This window comes from Stenella coeruleoalba, assembly GCF_951394435.1.
Source record: "Stenella coeruleoalba genome assembly, chromosome: 18".
Lineage (NCBI taxonomy): Eukaryota > Metazoa > Chordata > Mammalia > Artiodactyla > Delphinidae > Stenella > Stenella coeruleoalba.
In genome coordinates this window covers 47,932,104-47,953,416 of record NC_137164.1, presented here as the reverse complement: position 1 = coordinate 47,953,416, position 21,313 = coordinate 47,932,104, and the positions used below count along the sequence as shown (strand labels likewise).

At 38.7% G+C, this 21,313-nt stretch overlaps 1 protein-coding gene across 2 annotated transcripts in view; it reads left to right on the top strand.

Annotated features, from left to right (window-relative positions):
- Positions 1 to 21,313, top strand: part of LOC307176780 (uncharacterized protein) — a 399,639-nt gene that overhangs the window by 294,436 nt on the left and 83,890 nt on the right. For both annotated transcript variants that reach the window (XM_079903214.1, XM_079903213.1), the window contains exon 3: positions 19,520 to 19,653. In XM_079903214.1, the coding sequence (XP_079759340.1) occupies positions 19,520 to 19,653 (134 nt within the window). The remainder of the gene's footprint in view (positions 1 to 19,519; positions 19,654 to 21,313) is intronic.

Sequence of the window (21,313 nt, the reverse complement as noted above, 5' to 3'; positions counted from 1 at the left end):
GTGGGACCTCTGAAATGGTCTTGAGGATGCCAAGGATTTCAAGACCACACTCTGAGAAGCACTTCTGCATCAACTACAAGGTACATTTTTATCTTATCACAGTCTCCTTTAAATATTATATCACTTCATGTGTGATGTTTGTACCCTACAACAGTGTTCTTTCATTTCTTCCCTGAAATCCTTTGTTTTGTTGTCCACATTTTACTTCTAAGCTTGGCAATGTATTGTTATTTTTGCCTTAAACTATTAGCTTTTAAAGAGAACATAAAATAACTGAAAATTTAAAAAATATATACCAATATATATACCATTTCTGGCACTGCTAATGTCCTTCTGTTGATGGAACTTCCATCCATATCACTTGTCTTTTGCTGAAGGAACTTCCCTAAATATTTCATGTAGTGCAGGACTCATAGTCATACACTTTCACAGCTTTTATTTTTCTCTAAAAGTTTTTATTTCACCTTCAACTTTGAAGGATTTTTTTTCTGGGTAAAGGATTCTGTATGATACTTTTTAATTTTTCTTTTTATTATGGAAAAAAAACACTTAACATGAGATCTACCCTCTTGGCAAATCTTAAAAATGTACAATCTTACTGTCACTCCCTATACATACAATGTGGTACAGCAGATCTCTAGAGCTGATTCATCTTGCTTAACTGAAACTTTATGGCTGTCGATTAGTAACTCCCCATTTCTCCCTCACCCCAGACCCTAGTAACCACTGTTCCACTCTTTGATTTCATGAATTTGACTATTTTAGACACCTCATAAGTGGAATCATGCAGTATTTGTGTTTCTGTGTCTGGCTTATTTCACTTAGTATATCTCCTCAAGGTTCATACATGGTGTCACATATTACAGAATTTCCTTCTTTTTAAAGGCCGAATAGTACTCGATTGTATGCAAATACCACATTTTCTTTATCGACTCATCTGTAGATGGGCACTTAGGTTTTTTCCACATCTTGGCTATTGTGAAGAGTGCTGCAATGAACATGGTAGTACTAATATCTCTTTGAGATCCTGATTTCAAATCTTTTGGATATAAACCCAGAAGTAGGATTGCTAGATTATACAATAGTTCTAGCTTCAACGTGAGGAATCCTTATACTATTTCCCACCAACAGTGTGCAAGGTTTCCAGTTTGTCCACATCCTTGCCAATACCTGTCATCCTTTTCATTTGCTTTATGTATTTTAAAGACACGTCTCTGTTCTTTTCTAGCTTGAATAGTTTCTGATGTGTAGTCTGCTGTTTTACCTTTGTTCCTTTGGCTTCTTTTAAGATTTTCTTTTATCACTGGTTTTCAGCAATTTGATTATGATATAAGTTGGTGTAATTTTAATATTTTTCTTTTTAATGTTCATTGAACTTCTTGCGTTTATGGATTTATGTTTTTATCAAATTTAGAAATATTTTAGCCATTATTTCTTCAAATACTTTTTCTGGCATTCTCTCCTCCCCTGGCCTTTTCTCGTCTCGATATCTGGGACTCCAATTTCATATGTGGTAGACACTTCATGCTGTCCCAAGAGCTCACTGATGCTCTGTTCATTTCATGTTGTGTGTTCTATTTTGAATATTTTCCATTACCATATCTTCAAGTCACTAATCATCTCTTCTGCCTTATCTCATCTGCTGTTAATCCCATTTTGTATATTTTTCTTCTTAGATTTCAGATACGGTATTTCTCATCTCTAGAAGCTATATTTGGGTCTTTTTTACATTTTATATTTTTCATTATGTGCATGGCTAATACTATATCTTGCACATGTGAAGCATATTACAAATAGGTGTTTTAATCCTTGTCCATTTCTCTCTTTCATTTCTGACTATATATGTTTCTATTGATTGATGTCTACCCCAGTTAGAGGTCATATTTTCCTACTTCTTTGAATGCCTAGTAATCTTTTATTAGATACCAGACACTTAGATTGTATTGCTTTTACACACAGTGGTATTTTCTTATGGTATGCAGTTAAGTTACTTGGAATTAGTTAAATCATTCTGAAGCCTGTAAGCTTTGTTAGAGAAGGTAAAAAGATGTCTTGAATCTAGTGATAGTTTCCTGCCACTACTAAGGCAGTACATTTTGACAACTCAACCATATGCCTCTTGCTTTTTGATGTTTTTCCACTCTTGTTTGTGGGGTTCCCCCCAATTCTCACTCCTGTATGAGCTTCAGAAATTATTCTGCCATCTTTTCCCGTGATACGTTTTCCAGCCTCAAGGCATTCCCTCCCACGTGTATGCAAATTAGTACCAAGCCAAAGATGGGGACAACACCCCACCCCTGTGGATCTCTACAGTGCTTCTTATCTGCAGCTTTTTCTTTTCTGATACTTGCCCTCACTCAGCAAAACAGTGAATTGGATTCCTCCTCACTGCAGGATGGCCTGGAAGTTGCTTCTGAATAAACTGGGGCAACTCATTTGTTTAAACTCATTTGTTTCCATCTTCTCAGAAATCGCAATCCTGATCTGCCTCTTGTCTGGTACCTGAAAAGTATTTTTTCATGTGTTTTATCTAGTTTTCTAATTATTTAAGGCAGGAAAATAAATTAGGTCCTTATTTTTCTATGTTGGCCTGTCGTAAATGTCCCATCCTAATCATTTTAATTGTGTTTTAAAAGTTTATTATAAATGTCGTAATTTTATTGATTTTGTTCCAAATGTTAGAGATTTAAGTTGTTCCCAATTTATCAAAACTCTTGCTTTAATTAAAAAAATTGTTATACATAGTTGTTTGAATTAGTGACTATTTTGCTGGGATAGTTCCCCTAGAAGGAGAATTACTACATGAAAAATTTAAGTACTTTTTATGCTCTTGATACACATGGAGGAAGTTGCTTCTTGGAAAGCATGTGCCACTTTATCGGAATTCATACTTATACCAATAGCTAACAATTGAGGAACTAGGTATATGTCCTAGGCAATGTTATAAGAATGTTCACAAATAGTGATTTGTTCCATCCTCACAATAGTGAGGTAGACACTACTAGCCCCTTGGATGTGGAAACCAAGGCACAAGATTTAAAGACTTAAAACCAAGATTTTAAATAACAGTTGATACATGATGGGTTGAGAATTCAAACACAGGGTCTCTGCTCTAACTTCTACATTATTCTACCTCCTTACAAGCATCGCTATCATTAAAAATATTTGCAATTAAATACTCACAAAATGGTGTATCATTCTTTCAGTTTGATTACTGATAGAATTAAAATTTGGGGTGTTTCTTAGTCATTTTATTTCTTCTATAAGCTACCTATTTGTGTCTTTTATCTGGTAGAATATAATGTTTAAGTTGTCCTAGTTGTCCTAAAACAAGAAACCGGAAGAAGAAACCGGAAGAACTGGGGCCATGAACTTCTAGAAATTCACTCTGCCATCACAGCAAAAATGACTAAGATTCCAGACTCTAGGGTTACTTTGCAGATAGTGGATGAAATGCCAGATTTGTCACTAGGGTCATTTCTATAGTAAAGAAGACCTAAAAGTTTCTACTCTAGGTGGTCACAGCAAGTTTGTAGAGACGGTAGCATAGAAGAAGAAAATGAAGGGTTTTCAAATACCCTAAGAGTTAGTGGCTTCAAAGAGAACTTGAAATAGTATCAAGGGGTAGCCAAATCACTCTTTGGAAAACATTTAATTTGAGTACCCTTTGGTCAGTAGGTAACCAAAGATATTCTTTTTAGAATGTTTTAGTTTTTAAGGCTATATTTATAGTGAATTTTGGCAATTGTAATTATAAGCAATTAGTTTTAGCTTAAAAATAGTCTTGAAGACAACATTAAAGTACTTCAAGTTCTTTTCAGAATCTTTTTCTCGGTACAAATGACACAAGGAAAGCGAATGTTGTAAATGCTTTTACATTGTATAGGACTGGTAAAAATATTCAGCTATAATTCTTAAGGCATTTTTATTCTATAGTAGCAAATTATTATTAACAAAACAAAGTCTTTTAAAAATATATAAATGTGCAGAGTCAGTAATTTTATATGTAATGTAAATTTAGTATGAAATACTAGAGAAACACATGAGCTCTCTTTATTTTTATGCATCTGTAGGCAGAAGATATCTCACTGTTGATTAGGATAGACTAGCTTACCCAAATATGAATGTCGCATTAGCAGTTTAACCCATCACTTACTGAGAATGTACTCTATGCCAAGCTGGATGCTAAGTATTCAGCAGTAAGTGTGAACATGAATTCTGGAACCAGACCACTAAGGCCTCAAATCCTAACTTTGCCATTATTAGCTATGTGACATAGGTCTGTGTGATCTATGCCCCAGTTTCCCTTGGTAAAACAGTGATGATCAATGCTGAGGGCTTCCCCACCCTGGAAAACTTTAAGCATATATGATCTCTAGTGCCTTTTCAAACTCACAAGAAATAAGGGACATTTCCAAGTAAAAAAGGTATTAAGGTTATGCTAGTTATAGAATAAATAGGGGAATGCTCTCTTGTTCATGTCCCTGGGAGAGTTGTGTACGGAGTTGAATCAGCACATTTCATGAGTTTGGTTGAACTTTTCTGTAAATTCTTCAGGCCTAGCTGCTTACTTTGAGAAAAAATAATCAATTATTGATTCAGTGTTTCCCAAGAACACACTGTAGCTATAAAGTGTCCTAACAACCCCTGACTTTGACCACTCATTGAGAATTTGTTTTCTAAAATTATATCTGCAACTTTGATGTTTGAACTTATATTAGTAAGAATTAAACTTAGTTCCATTATATGGGGTGTCAGTTTTATCCTGGTTTCAAGGTTTTCTTGTTGTTTTTGGCTCACAACATTTTGACTGTTTGTGTAGATGTGGATCTCTTTGTGTATATCCTACTTGCAGCTACTTGCTCTTGGATGTGTAGATTAATGTTTGTCATTGTATTTGGAGAATTTTCAGCAATTATTTCTTTGAATATTTTTTTCTGCCTTGCTCTTCTCTGCTTCTGTTACTCCCCTTTATACAAATGCTGCTGCTCTTAATGGTGCCTCAGACTTTTCAGGGTCTGTGTTCATCTCTTTTTCTTCATTCTTTTTTTTTTCTTTCTGTTTTTCACATTGGACCATGTCTATTGATTTTTTTTTTTTTTTTTTTTTTGTGGTACGCGGGCCTCTCACTGCCGTGGCCTCTCCTGCCGCGGAGCACAGGCTCCGGATGCACAGGCCCAGCGGCCATGGCTTATGGGCCCAGCTGCTCCATGGCATGTGGGATGTTCCCGGACCGGGACATGAACCCACGTCCCCTGCATCAGCAGGCGGACCCCCAACCACTGCGCCACCAGGGAAGCCCTCTCTATTGATTTTTCTCTGAGTTTTCTGATTCATTCTTCTGCCAGATCAAACCTGCTGAGTCCACCATAGTTAATTTTTCAGTTCAGTTTTTGTATAGTTCAACTTTTGAATGTCCATTTGGTTTTTTTTGGTGATTTCTATATACTTATTACTATTCTATATTTGATGAATTCTGCTTTCCTTTCTTTTTTTAGGCACGATTGTCTTTAGTTCTTTGCACATATTTCTAATAGCTACTTGAAATCTTTGTCTGCTAAGTCCAACATATGGGACCCCCTCAAAAGCACATCCATCGCCTGATTGTCTTTTCTTGTTTATGGGCCACACTCACATGTTTCTTTGCATGTCTCACTTTTTCATAGAAATTAGATATTTTATATAATATACTGTAGAGCCTGTTTCTACTTTTTACCCTGTGACTTGTTATTGTTGCCTATTTCTGTTTATTTAGTGGATTCCTTGTATTAATTCTACAAAGTCTATTTCTCCTAAGTGTGCAATTTCTGATGTCAGTGCTTAGAATTTTTTTCTCTTCTTTTGAAGTTTTAAGCTTGGAAGCCTAGTAGTTGCTCCTGGGTCAGCATAGCTTCATCTTCAGCCATTGACTGATTAGGGATTATGATTAAACCTCCTGAGCCAGTAAGACTTCCATCCATTTCAGAAAGATTCCAAATCTACACTGCTTTTAGCCAGGGATTAACAGCTTTCCAATTGCTGCAGAGTGGATTGACCCTAGAATATGTGCACAGCCTTACACTAGGGATGACTGTAATGTTATCAGGGCCTTTTTGTTGTTGTTGATGATTTGTTTTTTGCTGTCTTTTTTCCTCATGTCTTCCTTGTTAAATTTCTGGTGAGTCTGCTGTTTTGTTTGCTGCTTCTTGCATCCAATTGCTTTTTCATGGTCTTTATTGGAGGGAGGATGCCTTTAGGCAGGAGTTGGTACGCTCCTTGTTCCAGATTAAGGTTCCCCCCCTCAGACAGTGCTATGGAGCTGACAGTCCTCAACTTGCCTCCTTACTAACCAGAAGCTCTGTTAGATGTGATGGAGCTGAATGGGGAGAGGGGTTAGGGTTAAGGTCTACTTCTCCTAGAGTGACTCCTTTGTCCTAAGAGGGAGCTTGGAGAATGGTAGTCCCATTAACCTAATTGGCATGGAACTTCTGCCCTATGAGCAGATGCTGTGGGGAGAGGATGTGACAATGGAAGCCATAGTCTCTTTGGGCAGCAGCTCATGGCTTGATGTGTCTGACTAGGATAGAGCCTTTACACTATGAGTGGGAGCTGAATAGACTTGGGAGACCCTATCTGCTTGGCCGCACCCTACTGGAATAGATCTTCTGAAACATCTTGGGGTTGGCTATGGGGGACCCACCACCCCAAGGGAAACCATTGCCTTATAACTGAGAAGTAGCTGGGGAGTTGAGGAGAAGGTAGCCAGTCTCTTCTTGGCCTTGTCCAACCAGAAAAAACCTTCTGAAAAATGTAATAGGAAGTAGGGGACAGGTGATGGGAGCAGTTTCTGGCTCAAATGTCACAGGCTACCACTGTTCTTACTGATACTCTATAAAATTTTTTGAGTAAGTGCTTCTCAGTTTGCTGCCGGTCCTCAGGTCAATTTCTGGAGACTTTAATTCGTTGTTGTTTGACAATTTTTACCAGCTTAATCATTCTTTTGCTGGAGAGAGAGTTTGCAAGCTCACACAGCATACATTTCATCTCCTTTATGTAAATTTTTACACTTGATGTTTGATCCCAAGGCTGGGAATTGGGACATTCACTTCTGATCTCATTTCTTTAACCTACTTGTCTCTTCCTTAGTTCCTCCTGTAACCTAGAAGGCTTACTGCAGCTTATTTTTTTTTCCTGTGAGATCGCCCTTAAGATAAAGTCATATAAAAAGAAGCTTTTAGACTTAAAAACAAAAACCTCCAAAAAAACCCCAAAATAATAATTTAAAAAATTATTTCTCCTTGCAATAAATATTTTTCAGGATGCCTATCATACCCAGAACTGAGAAAGTCCAATCTGACTTAGAATCTGAGCAAGGATGTTGGTTGCTCTAGTCCAGATACAACATTCTCATAAAGCACTGAAATGCTTTCATTCAACATATAGTGGATCACAGGACATTGTGATTTAGGGGGAATTAATAATTTAAATATTAAACACACTATAATAACAATGATGTAGGCTTAGATAAAATAATAGGCAGATTAATTTTAGCTGAGAGGAGGTGGAAGATAATTTTGAAATGAACTGTGCCAGAAGTGAGTAGATGACTCACATTTGATGCTCCAGCTCTATAAAAATCCCATCTTCTGACTCAGCTGGCTGGGCATCAACAGATTGGTGACTCAGAAGCAATAAGAAGTGATCATTAGAGGATGAATGGTGGGGCAGATTGACTAAATGAAGCAAGGCTGACCCATGTCATGAAATGACAGGTCATCTGCTTTTAATGCCACTGTTGTTAGTAGTGACACTAGCATTTCCCCAGACACATAAAATTGAAAAGCAAATCACTTAAATGTTTTTATTACATAGTATTTGAAGCATACCATGGTACGTATGTTTAGTAAGAAGTATACCTATAAAATTAACATTCGTACACCGACTACACTTAATAGCAAAAACCTTACCATTAGCTTTGCATATACCCTTGGACTACACCCACAGCAGAAGGGATTCCTGAATCTCATTTTTATTACTTATTTGCTTTTTAGATTTTCTCACCTTCAGGTTTTACAAAAAGAGGAACATTCTGTGAAATAAAATTTTTTAACTCAACATTATTTTTATAAGGTTCCATCCATGTTGTGGGTAGCTGTGCTCATTTATTTTTTTATATTTATTTTAATTTCTTTTGATATATTCATATACCATAAAATTCCCCTGTTTAAAGTACACAGTTCATTTGTTAGTATATCCCCAAGACTGTGAACCATTCCCACTACCTAATTCCAGGACATTTTCATCACCACAAAAACAAACAAACAAAAAAACTCTTACCTGTTAGCAACCACTCCCAATTTCCTCCTTCACCCAGTCCTGAAAACCACTTTGTCTTTGGATTTTCCTATTTGAACATTTCATATTGTGTCTGGCTTGTTTTACTGACAATAATATTTTCAAGGTTCACCCACGTTGTAGCATGGATCAATATTTTATTTTTTCTTATGGATGAACAATATTCCGTCCTATGGATAACACCACCTTTCTTTATGCATTCATCCGATAATAGACACTTGAGCAGTATTCACTCGTTAGCTATTATGAATAAAGTTTCTATAAATATTCATGAACAAGTTTTTTTTTGTTAACATCTTTATTGGAGTATAATTGCTTTACAATGGTGTGTTAGTTTCTGCTTTATAACAAAGTGAATCAGCTATACATATATCCCCATATCCCCTCCCTTTTGCGTCTCCCTCCCACCCTCCCTATCCCACCCCTCTAGATGGTGACAGCACCGAGCTGATCTTCCTGTGCTATGTGGCTGCTTCCCACTAGCTATCTATTTTACATTTGGTAGTATAGATAAGTCCATGCCACTCTCTCACTTCGTCCCAGCTTACCCTTCCCCCTCCCTGTGTGCTCAAGTCCATTCCCTATGTCATGGACAAGTTTTTCTGTGTGTGGTTATATATTTTTTAATCCTCTTGGGAATATACCTTGGAGCAGAATTGCTAGGTCATATGTCAACTCTCTTTTTAACTTTTTGAGGTAGTGCAAGCCATTTTACAAGATGACTGCATGATTTTCTGTCCTACTAGTAATGTATGAAGTTCCCGATTTTTCAACATCCCTGTCAACACCTTCTTTTCCCCCATTAAAAAAAAAAAAATTATAGCCAACTTAGAGCATGTGAAGTAGTGTCTTATTGTGGCTTTGATTTGCACTTCCCTAATGACTAATGATGGTTACCAGCTGTCCATGTGCTTATTGGTCATATGTGTATCTTTTCAGGAGAAATGTGTATTCAAATCTTTTGACCATTTTAAGATGGGTTACTTTTATTAAAATGCTGCATTGTAAGTGCTTATTATATGTGGTGGTTACTAGAGCCTTATCAGATATATAATTTGCAAATAAAACCCCATTCTGTAGGTTATCTTTTCATTTTCTTGATAGTACCCTTTGACACATAAATGTCCTTAGCTTTGAAGTATTCCAATTTGTTTTTTCCTTTGGTTGCTTGTGACTTGGTTCCTTGTACTTTTGAACTCATCTAGTAAATTGTTGCCTAATACAGCATTACAAAGATTTATGCCTGTTTTCTTCTATGAATTTTATAGGTTTAGCTCTTAAATTTGTGACTTTGATCCATTTTACTTAGCTGTTATATACGTGTGGTATGAAGTAGGGGTCCAAATTCATTCCTTTTTTATTATTGTTTTTATATTTGGCTCCGTTGGGTCCTTGTTGCTGCACGTGGGCTTTCTCTACTTGTGGCGATCGGGGGCTACTCTTCGTTGCAGTGCACGGACTTCTCATTGCAGTGGCTTCTCTTGTTGGCGGAGCATGGGCTCTAGGCACGCAGGCTCAGTAGTTGTGGCTCATGGGCTCAGTAGTTGTGGCTCTCAGGCTCTAGAATGCAGGCTCAGTAGTTGTGGCTCATGGGCTTAGTTGCTCTGAGGCATGTGGGATCTTCCCAGACCAGGGATTGAACCCGTGTCCCCTGCATTGGCAGATTGGCAGGTGGATTCTTAACCCCTGTGCCACCAGGGAAGTCCCCCATATTCATTCTTTTTTTTGTTGTTTTTTTTACATCTCTATTGGAGTATAATTGCTTTACAATGGTGTGTTAGTTTCTGCTTTATAACAAAGTGAATCAGTTATACATATACATATGTTCCCATATCTCTTCCCTCTTGCATCTTTCTCTCTCCCACCCTCCCTATCCCACCCCTCCAGGCTGTCACAAAGCACCGAGCCAATATCCCTGTGCTATGCGGCTGCTTCCCACTAGCTATCTACCTTACGTTTGGTAGTGTATATATGTCCATGCCTCTCTCTCGCTTTGTCACAGCTTACCCTTCCCCCTCCCTATATCCTCAAGTCCATTCTCTGGTAGGTCTGTGTCTTTATTCCTGTCTTACCCCTAGGTTCTTCATGACATTTTTCTTTCTTAAATTCCATATATATGTGTTAGCATACAGTATTTGTCTTTCTCTTTCTGACTTACTTCACTCTGTATGACAGACTCTAGGTCTATCCACCTCATTACAAATAGCTCAATTTCGTATCCCTTTATGGCTGAGTAATATTCCATTGTATATATGTGCCACATCTTCTTTATCCATTCATCCGATGATGGACATTTAGGCTGTTTCCATCTCCGGGCTATTGTAAATAGAGCTGAAATGAACATTTTGGTACATGACTCCTTTTGAATTATGGTTTTCTCAGGGTATATGCCCAGTAGTGGGATTGCTGGGTCATATGGTAGTTCTATTCGTAGTTTTTTAAGGAACCTCCATACTGTTCTCCACAGTGGCTGTATCAATTTACATTTCCACCAACAGTGCAAGAGGGTTCCCTTTTCTCCACACCCTCTCCAGCATTTATTGTTTGTAGATTTTTTGATGATGGCCATTCTGACCTGGTGTGAGATGATATCTCATTGTAGTTTTGATTTGCATTTCTCTAATGATTAATGAAGTTGAGCATTCTTTCATGTGTTTGTTGGCAGTCTGTATATCTTCTTTGGAGAAATGTCTATTTAGGTTTTCTGCCCATTTTTGGATTGGGTTGTTTTTTTTTTTTGTTATTGAGCTGCATGAGCTGCTTATAAATTTTGGAGATAAATCCTTTGTCAGTCGCTTCATTTGCAAATATTTTCTCCCATTCTGAGGGTTGTCTTTTGGTCTTGTTTATGGTTTCCTTTGCTGTGCAAAAGCTTTGAAGTCTCATTAGGTCCCATTTGTTTATTTTTGTTTTTATTTCCATTTCTCTAGGAGGTGTGTGAAAAAGGATCTTGCTGTGATTTATGTCATAGAGTGTTCTGCCTGTGTTTTCCTCTAAGAGTTTGATAGTTTCTGGCCTTACATTCAGATCTTTAATCCATTTTGAGCTTATTTTTGTGTATGATGTTAGGGAGTGAAATAATCTCATACTTTTACATGTACCTGACCAGTTTTCCCAGCACCACTTATTGAAGAGGCTGTCCTTTCTCCACTATACATTTCTGCCTCCCTTATCAAAGATAAGGTGACCATATGTGTGTGGGTTTATCTCTGGGCTTTCTATCCTGCTCCATTGATCTATCTTTCTGTTTTTCTTCCAGTACCATACTGTCTTGATTACTGTAGCTTTGTAGTATAGTCTGAAGTCAGGGAGCCTGAAACATCCAGCTCCGTTTTTTGTTCTCAAGATTGCTTTGGCTGTTCGGGGTCTTTTGTGTTTCCATACAAATTGTGAATTTTTTTGTTCTAGTTCTGTGAAAAATACCAGTGGTAGTTTGATAGGGATTGCATTGAATCTGTAGATTGCTTTGGGTAGTAGAGTCATTTTCACAATGTTGATTCTTCCAATCCAAGAACATGGTATATCTCTCCATGTATTTGTATCATCTTTAATTTCTTTCATCAGTGTCTTATAATTTTCTGCATACAGGTCTTTTGTCTCCTTAGGTAGGTTTATTCCTAGATATTTTATTCTTTTTGTTGCAATGGTAAAAGGCAGTGTTTTCTTGATTTCACTTTCAGATTTTTCATCATTAGTGTATAGGAATGCAAGAGATTTCTGTGCATTAATTTTGTATCCTGCTACTTTACCAAATTCATTGATTAGCTCTAGTAGTTTTCTGGTAGCATCTTTAGGATTCTATGTATAGAATCATGTCATCTGCAAACAGTGACAGCTTTACTTCTTTTCCGATTTGGATTCCTTTTATTTCCTCTTCTTCTCGGATTGCTGTGGCTAAAACTTCCAAAACTATGTTGAATAAGAGTGGTGAGAGTAGGCAACCTTGTCTTGTTTCTGATCTTAGTAGAAATGCTTTCAGTTTGTCACCATTGAGGACGATGTTGGCTTTGGGTTTGTCATATATGGCCTTTATTATGTTGAGGAAAGTTCCCTGTATGCCTACTTTCTGCAGGGTTTTTATTATAAATGGGTGTTGAATTTTGTCAAAAGCTTTCTCTGCATCTATTGCGATGATCATATGGTTTTTCTCCTTCAGTTGTTAATATGGTTTATCACATTGATTGTTTTGCATATATTGAAGAATCCTTGCATTCCTGGAATAAACCTCACTTGATCATGGTGTATGATCCTTTTAATGTGCTGTTGCATCCTGTCTGCTAGTATTTTTTTGAGGATTTTTGCATCTATGTTCATCAGTGATATTGGCCTGTAGTTTTCTTTCTTTGTGACATCCTTGTCTGGTTTTGGTATCAAGGTGATGGTGGCCTCGTAGAATGAGTTTGGGAGTGTTCCTCCCTCTGCTATATTTTGGAAGCGTTTGAGAAGGATAGGTGTTAGCTCTTCTCTAAATGTTTGATAGAATTCGCCTGTGAAGCCATCTGGCCCTGGGCTTTTGTTTGTTGGAAGATTTTTAATCACATTTTAATTTCAGTGCTTGTGATTGGTCTCTTCATATTTTCTATTACTTCCTGATTCAGTCTTGGCAGGTTGTGCATTTCTAAGAATTTGTCCATTTCTTCCAGGTTGTTCATTTTATTGGCATAGAGTTGCTTGTAGTAATCTTTCATGATCTTTTGTATTCCTGCAGTGTCAATTGTTACTTCTCCTTTTTCATTTCTAATTCTATTGATTTGAGTCTTCTCCCTTTTTTTCTTGATGAGTCTGGCTAATGGCTTATCAATTTCGTTTATCTTCTCAAAGAACCAGCTTTTAGTTTTATTGATCTTTGCTATTGTTTCCTTCATTTCTTTTTCATTTATTTCTGATCAGATTTTTATGATTTCTTTCCGTCTGCTAACTTTGGGGTTTTTTGTTCTTCTTTCTCTAATTGCTTTAGGTGCAAGGTTAGGTTGTTTATTCAGGATGTTTCCTGTTTCTTAAGGTAGGATTGAATTGCTCTAATCTTCCCTCTTAGAACTGCTTTTGCTGCATCCCATAGATTTTGGGTCGTCGTGTTTCCATTGTCATTTGTTTCTAGGTATTTTTTTATTTCCTCTTTGATTTCTTCAGTGATCACTTCGTTATTAAGTAGTGTATTGTTTAGCCTCCATGTGTTTGTATTTTTTACAGATCTTTACCTGTAATTGATACCTAGTCTCATAGCATTGTGGTTGGAAAAGATACTTGAAACAATTTCAATTTTCTTAAGTTTACCAAGGCTTGACTTGTGACCCAAGATATGATCTATCCTGTAGAATGTTCCATAAGCACTTGAGAAGAGTGTATATTCTGTTGTTTTTGGATGGAATGTCCTATAAATATCAGTTAAGTCCATCCTGTTTAATGTATCATTTAAAGCTTGTGTTTCCTTATTTATTTTCATTTTGGATGATCTGTCCACTGGTGAAAGTGGGGTGTTAAAGTCCCCTACTATGAATGTGTTACTGTCGATTTCCCCTTTTATGGCTGTTAGTATTTGCCTTATGTATTGAGGTGCTCCTATGCTGGGTGCATAAATATTTACAATTGTTATCTCTTCTTCTTGGATCGATCCCTTGATCATTATGTAGTGTCCTTCTTTGTCTCTTCTAATAGTCTTTATTTTAAACTCTATTTTGTCTGATACGGGAATTGCTGCTCCAGCTTTCTTTTGGTTTCCATTTGCATGAAATATCTTTTTCCATCCCCTTACTTTCAGCATGAATGTGTCTCTAGGTCTGAAGTGAGTCTCTTGTAGACTGCAAATATATGGGTCTTGTTTTTGTTTCCATTCAGCCAGTCTATGTCTTTTGGCGGGAGCATTTAGTCCATTTACATTTAAGGTAATTATCGAAATGTATGTTCCTATTCCCATTTTCTATATTGCTTTGGGTTCGTTATTGTAGGTCTTTTCCTTCTCTTGTGTTTCTTGCCTAGAGAAGTTGCTTTAGCAGCTGTTGCAAAGCTGGTTTGGTGGTGCTGAACTCTCTCAGCTTTTGCTTGTCTGTAAAGGTTTTAATTTCTCCATCAAATCTGAATGATATCCTTGCTGGGCAGAGTAATCTTGGTTGCAGGTTTTTCTCCTTCATCACTTTAAATATGTCCGGCCAGTCCCTTGTGGCTTGCAGAGTTTCTGCTGAAAGATCAGCTGTTAACCTTATGGGGATTCCCTTGTGTGTTATTTGTTGTTTTTCCCTTGCTGCTTTTAATATGTTTTCTTTGTATTTAATTTTTGACAGTTTGATTAATATGTGTCTTGGCATATTTCTCCTTGGATTTATCCTTTATGGGACTCTCTGTGCTTCCTGGACTTGATTAACTATTTCCTTTCCCATATTAGGGAAGTTTTCAACTATAATCTCTTCAAATATCTTCTCAGTCCCTTTCTTTTTCTCTTCTTCTTCTGGAACCCCTATAATTTGAATGTTGGTGTGTTTAATGTTGTCCCAGAAGTCTCTGAGACTGTCCTCAGTTCTTTTCATTCTCTTTTCTTTATTCTGCTCTACAGTCGTTATTTCCAGTATTTTATCTTCCAGGTCACTTATCTGTTCTTCTGCCTCAGTTATTCTGCTATTGATCCCATCTAGAATATTTTTAATATCATTCATTGTGTTGTTCATCGTTGTTTGTTTCATCTTTAGTTCTTCTAGGTCCTTTTTAAATGTTTCTTGCATTTTGTCTGTTGTATTTCCAAGATTTTGGATCATCTTTACTATCATTATTCTGAATTCTTTTTGAGGTAGACAGCCTATTTCCTCTTCATTTGTTAGGTCTGGTGGGTTTTTGCCTTGCTCCTTCATCTGCTGTGTGTTTTTCTGTCTTCTCATTTTGCTTATCTTACTGTGTTTGGGGTCTCCTTTTTGCAGGCTGCAGGCTCGTAGTTCCCATTGTTTTTGGTGTCTCTCCCCAGTGGCTAAGGTTGGTTCAGTGGGTTGCGTAGGCTTCCTGGTGGAGGGTACTAGTGCCTGTGTTGTGGTGGATGAGGCTGGATCTTGTCTTTCGAGTGGGCAGGTCCACGTCTGGTGGTGTGTTTTTGGGTGTCTGTGGGCTTATTATGATTTTAGGCAGCCTCTCTGCTAATGGGTGGGATTGTGTTCCTGTCTTGCTAGTTGTTTGGCATAGGATGTCCAGCACTGTAGCTTGCTGGTCGTTGAGTGAAGCTGGGTGCTGGTGTTGAGATGGAGATCTCTGGGAGATTTTCGCCATTTGATATTATGTGGAGCTGGGAGGTCTCTTGTGGACCAGTGTCCTGAAGTTGGCTCTCCCACCTCAGAGGCACAGCACTGACTCCTGGCTGCAGCACCAAGAGCCTTTCATGCACATGGCTCAGAATAAAAGGGAGAAAAAGTAGAAAGAAAGAATTAGTAGAAGAAAAGAAAGAAAGGAAGGAAGGAAGGAAAGAAGGAAGGAAGGAGGGAGGGAGGGAGGGAGGGGGGAGGAAGGAAGGAAGGAAGGAGGGAAGGAAGGAAAGAAAGAAAGAAGATAAAGTATAATAAAAAAGTAAGATAAAATATAATAAAGTTATTAAAATAAAAAAATAATTATTAAGGAAAAAAAGGAAAAATATTTAAAAAAAACGGACGGATAGAACCCTAGGACAAATGGTGGAAGCAAAGCTATACAGCATAAATCTTGCTCTCAGAGTCCACCTCCTTAATTTGGGATGATTCGTTGTCTATTCAGGTATTCCACAGATGCAGGGTACATCAAGTTGATTGTGGAGCTTTAATCCGTTGCTTCTGAGGCTGCTGGGAGAGATTTCCCTTTCTATTCTTTGTTCTCACAGCTCAGCTTTGGATTTGGCCCCACCTCTGGGTGTAGGTCGCCGGAGGGCGTCTGTTCTTTGCTCAGACAGGACGAGGTTAAAGCAGCTGCTGATTCGGGGGCTCTGGCGCACTCAGGCCGGGGGGGAGGGAGGGGCACAGAGTGCGGGGCGGGCTTGCGGCTGCAGAGGCTTGCGTGACGTTGCACCAGCCTGAGGCGCGCCGTGCGTTCTCCTGCGGAAGTTGTCCCTGGATCACGGGACCCTGGCAGTGGCGGGCTGGACAGGCTCCCCGGAAGCAGGGTGTGGGTAGTAACCTGTGCTCGCACACAGGCCCCTTGGTGGCGGCAGCGGCAGCCTTAGCGTCTAATGCCCGTCTCTGGGGTCCGCGCTTTTAGCCGCGGCTCGAGCCCGTCTCTGGAGCTCCTTTAAGCAGCGCTCTTAATCCCCTCTCCTCGGGCACCAGGAAACAAAGAGGGAAGAAAAAGGCTCTTGCCTCTTCGGCAGGTCCAGAGTTTTCCCCGGACTCCCTCCCGGCTAGCTGTGGTGCAGTAACCCCCTGTAGCCTGTGTTCACGCCGCCAACCCCAGTCCTCTCCCGGAGCTCCGACCGAAGCCCGAGCCTCAGCTCCCAGTCCCGCCCGCCCCGGCGGGTGAGCAGACAAGCCTCTCAGGCTGGTGAGTGCCGGTCAGCACCGATCCTCTGTGCGGGAATCTCTCCGCTTTGCGCCACGCACCCCTGTTGCTCTCCTCTGTGGCTCCGAAGCTTCCCCCCTCCGCCCCCCGCAGTCTCAGCCCGCGAAGGGGCTTCCTAGTGTGTGGAAACCTTTCCTCCTTCACAGCTCCCTCCCAGTGGTGCAGGTCCCGTCCCTATTCTTTGTTTCTGTTTATTCTTTTTTCTTTTGCCCTACCCAGGTACGTGGGGTGTTTCTTGCCTTTTGGGAGGTCTGAGGTCTTCTGCCAGCGTTCAGTAGGTGTTGTGTAGGAGTTGTTCCACGTGTAGATGTATTTCTGATGTATCTGTGGGGAGGAAGGTGATCTCGGGCTCTTACTCTTCCGCCATCTTCCCGGAAGAAGTGCACCCATATTCATTCTTAATGTGTGGATATGCAGTTTTCCCAGCACCATTTGCTGAAAAGACTTCTCCTTCCCCCACTGAATGATGTAGTGGGTTGAATGGTAACGCCCCAAAAGATATGTCCATGTTCTAATCTCTATTTCCTAGGAATGTCACCTTATTTGGAAAAATGAATCTTTGCATTTGCAATTTAATTAAGGGTCCTGAGATAAAATTATCTTGGATTATCCATGTGGGTCATATATTCAGTGACAAGCATCTTTATAAGAAACAGAAGAGAAGATACAGATGCACAGAGAAGAAGGCAATGGGAAGATGATGCCAGAGATTGGAGTGACGTGACCACAAGCCAAGGAAGCTAGCAACTACCATTCTAAGAAAGGAAGGAAGCTCTCAGATTGGATTCTCCCTTAGAGCTTCCAGAGGGAGTGAGGCCTTGCCGATACCTTGGCACCGTTTTTTAGCCCTATATAATAAAGCACGGATAGAGGGGAAATGAGCTACAGAAGGAGAAAATCAGTTTTCAAGAAAAATTTAGAGAAAATACAGAGTAGTAGTCATTTGAAAATAAGTATTTCTCATTTCCAGTTTCTCTAAAAGGCTCTCAAATTAAGAAATTACTATAGGGTAAAGATCACATCAAGGATATGCATATAAGACTCTTCATTAATGTGCTATAAATATTTAAGGGCATGTCTCATAGAAGCTTTCAACTAGACAAAACACCTTCTAGGAAGTTTAAAGCCATTTTCCCATAGCATCTGGACCCTTATCCCAAGCCCGAGAGAACCTATCTTGAGATATTTGTGATATGGTTTTAATCTAATATAGAGAAATTTACTAAGATTCATAGGAATCCTACAAAATTTATAAGGTAATTATATTAGTACCATCAACCTGGAATAAAAGGGACAGAAATGTTTCAAACAAAACAAAAACTGTGAGTCCTCAACTAAGAGCAGAAAGAAAGATGAAAAGGTCAAGAAGCAAAATGAGTTATTTATAATGGAAAATAAAAGATGACTAAGAGGGGAGTTCCCAGGACCTAGAGGGTGAAGCCAAGTGTCACAGAGAACATTTCTACAAAATAGGACTGGCCCCTAATCAAGACAATGACAACATATGCTTTCCTTTTCCCCCACTTTTTTTCCCAGCTTTATTGAGATATATTTGACATATAACACTGTACAAATTTAAGGTCTATAATGTGATTATTTGATATATGTAAAAATTATGAAATGATCACCACAATAAAGCTAATTAATAAATCCATTAATCAGCTCACATAGTTACCTTTATTTTTGTAGTGAGAATATTTAAGATCTTTTAGCCACTTACGAGTATACAATACAATATTGTTAACTATGTTCACCATGCTGTACATTACATCCCCAGAACTTATTCATCTTAAAATTGGAAGTTGATGACCACCATCACCCATTTCCCCCAACCCCTAGGCCCTGGCAATCACCAATCTGCTGTTTATATGAGTTTCATTTTCTAAGAGTCCCTGCATAAGTGAGATCATACAGTATTTGTCTTTCTCTGTCTGACTTATTTTCACTTAGTATGATGCTATCAAGTTTCATTTATGTTGTCACAAGTGGCAAGAATTTTTTTATGGCTGAATGGTGTTCCTATACATATTTATACACACACACACACACACACACACACACACACCACATTCTTTTGTCTGTTCATCTTCTGATGGACCCTTAGGTGTTTCCATGTCTTGACTATTGTAAATAATGCTGCAGTTGACATGGGAGTGCAAGTATCTCTTTGATACCCTGCTTTCATTTCCTTTGGATATGTAGCCAGAAGTGGGATTGCTGGGTCATATGGTGGTTCTAAGTATTTTTAATATTTTGAGGAGCCTCCATACTGTTTCCCATAGTGGCTGCACCAATTTAAATTCTCCCCAACAGTGTACAAGGGTTTCCTTTTCTTCATATCCTTGTCAACACTTGTTTATCTCTTGTCTTTTTGATGACAGCCTTTCTAAGGAGTGTGAGGTGACATCTCATTGTTGTTTTGATTTGCATTTCCCTGATGATTAGTGATGTTGAGCACCTTTCATGTAGCTGTTGGCTGTCTGTATATCTTCTTTGGAAAATTATCTATTTAGGTCCTTTGCCAATATTTTAATTAGATTACACTTTTTGTTATTGCCTTTTCTACCAGTTTTGAATGAGAGTGTCCAGTGCAATTATTTGGTCTCTTTATTGCCATTGGGTGTATGTGTGTGTTTGGGAGGGGGTAGTGTAAGAATGGCAGATAACTTTTTTTTTTTTTTTTTTTTAGTTTCACAAGTTATCAGATCAAGGAGAACCATACTCAAGTTTCTGTACTGAGAAGTATGACCTGTACTTGGACCTGATATGGATGACAATAACCTCAACTTCAAGACAATGCTACCTGGCAGGGCTAGGACGAAGGTGAGTTAACTCTCTTTTTGGAAGTCCCAAGACTCCGTGTAAGAAGTTCAATAACCCTGAGTTCAAACCATGTTGGAGGAGTCATGTGTAACTCTAGGCAGTTATTCCTGTTGAGTGCAGTGTTCCAACTATCACTGCCAAGGTTCTAGATGTGTGATTGAGGCATGTTGGACCATCCAACCAACCTATCCAACAGGCGGAATAAGAAAAAGGACCTCTTTTGATGCCTCATGGAACAGAAGAATCTCCCAGCCAAGTGATTTCCAATTCCTGACCCACAGAATTGTGAGATATAGCAGTAATTGTTGGTTAAGGCTACTAAGTTTTCAGGTAGTTTATTACACAGCAATGGATGATTGCAGTGGAATCCTTTAGATATAATTGTTCATGTGCAAAATAAAACATAGGCAAGTATATTTATTGCAGCACTGAAATAATCTATCCTTCAACAGGAGAGTGGTTAAATTACGGGTTATATACACACTGAAAAGTATATGCAGTAGTTAAAAATTGAGGGTGTTTTTTGTGCATGAATATAGAAATATCTCCGAGAGGTTGTTAAGTGAAGAAATGAAAATGCAGAACAGTATGTTGAATATGCACCTATTTGTGTAAAATAAAATGGGGCTGAGGAATTAAGTGTTTGTGCATAAATATCTCTGGAAGAACAGGCAAAAATGAGTCATATTGGTTATCTGCAGGGAAGGAGCCTGGGTGGCCTGTGGACAAGAGTGGCTAGGAAATTTTGCCATATACCCTTTCAGTCTAGCATTTTTGCTCTTTGACCCAAAGGTATTTTAAAAAATGAAAATAACGCAGAGGTAAAATTCGAGAAGTTTTGGAGACCCTAGTTCAGAAGCTGTAATATGACTGCTAATTAGCCTTCTGGCCTCGAATCAGGCCCTTACATAGTTGCAACTACTTTGCCTCTCCTCAGCAGCAGAGGATCTTACTGTTCCTCTGCTGAAAACTCATTAAAAGGGCGTCATTTCTCTCAAGGTGAACTCCAAAATCCTACCTACTTTAAAATTTAAGGTTTGTCTTAATTTGACCTAAGTTTTCCTAGCCATTCCACAGCATGTGGGATCTTCCCGGACCGGGGCACGAACCCGCGTCCCCTGCATCGGCAGGCGGACTCTCAACCACTGCGCCACCAGGGAAGCCCTGACCTAAGTCTTAATTTGAGCAGTCCTGATCTCCTATCACTACACCCAACATTTTACCTTTTGGCAGTACTCAGTTATTGGTCCTTGAAAGCATGATGATGATCACACCTTCATGATTTTGTGTATGATGTTCTCACTGCTGGGAATTCCTTTCCTCTTTCCCCCATCCTCTGATGTTGAACTCCATTAGATCCTTTACAAATAATTCTGATTCACTTACCATCTACCAATCAGAATGAATCATTTACATATATGTGGACTATTTTTTGCAATCTCATAGTCTATTAAAATTTTTCTTAGTTTACACATCTACACTATTAGATTAGGATCTCATTGAAGGCAGAAAATGATTTTTGTGTCCCAGTTTCAGAGTCAGCTCTGGCAGATGATAAGTTCTCAGAAGCTGATTGCAAACGGAACTGAAAGACTGTTATATATAACAATCTGGCACGGGCTTCGATCTTATTTTAGATATCCTATATCGCATTTGAAAA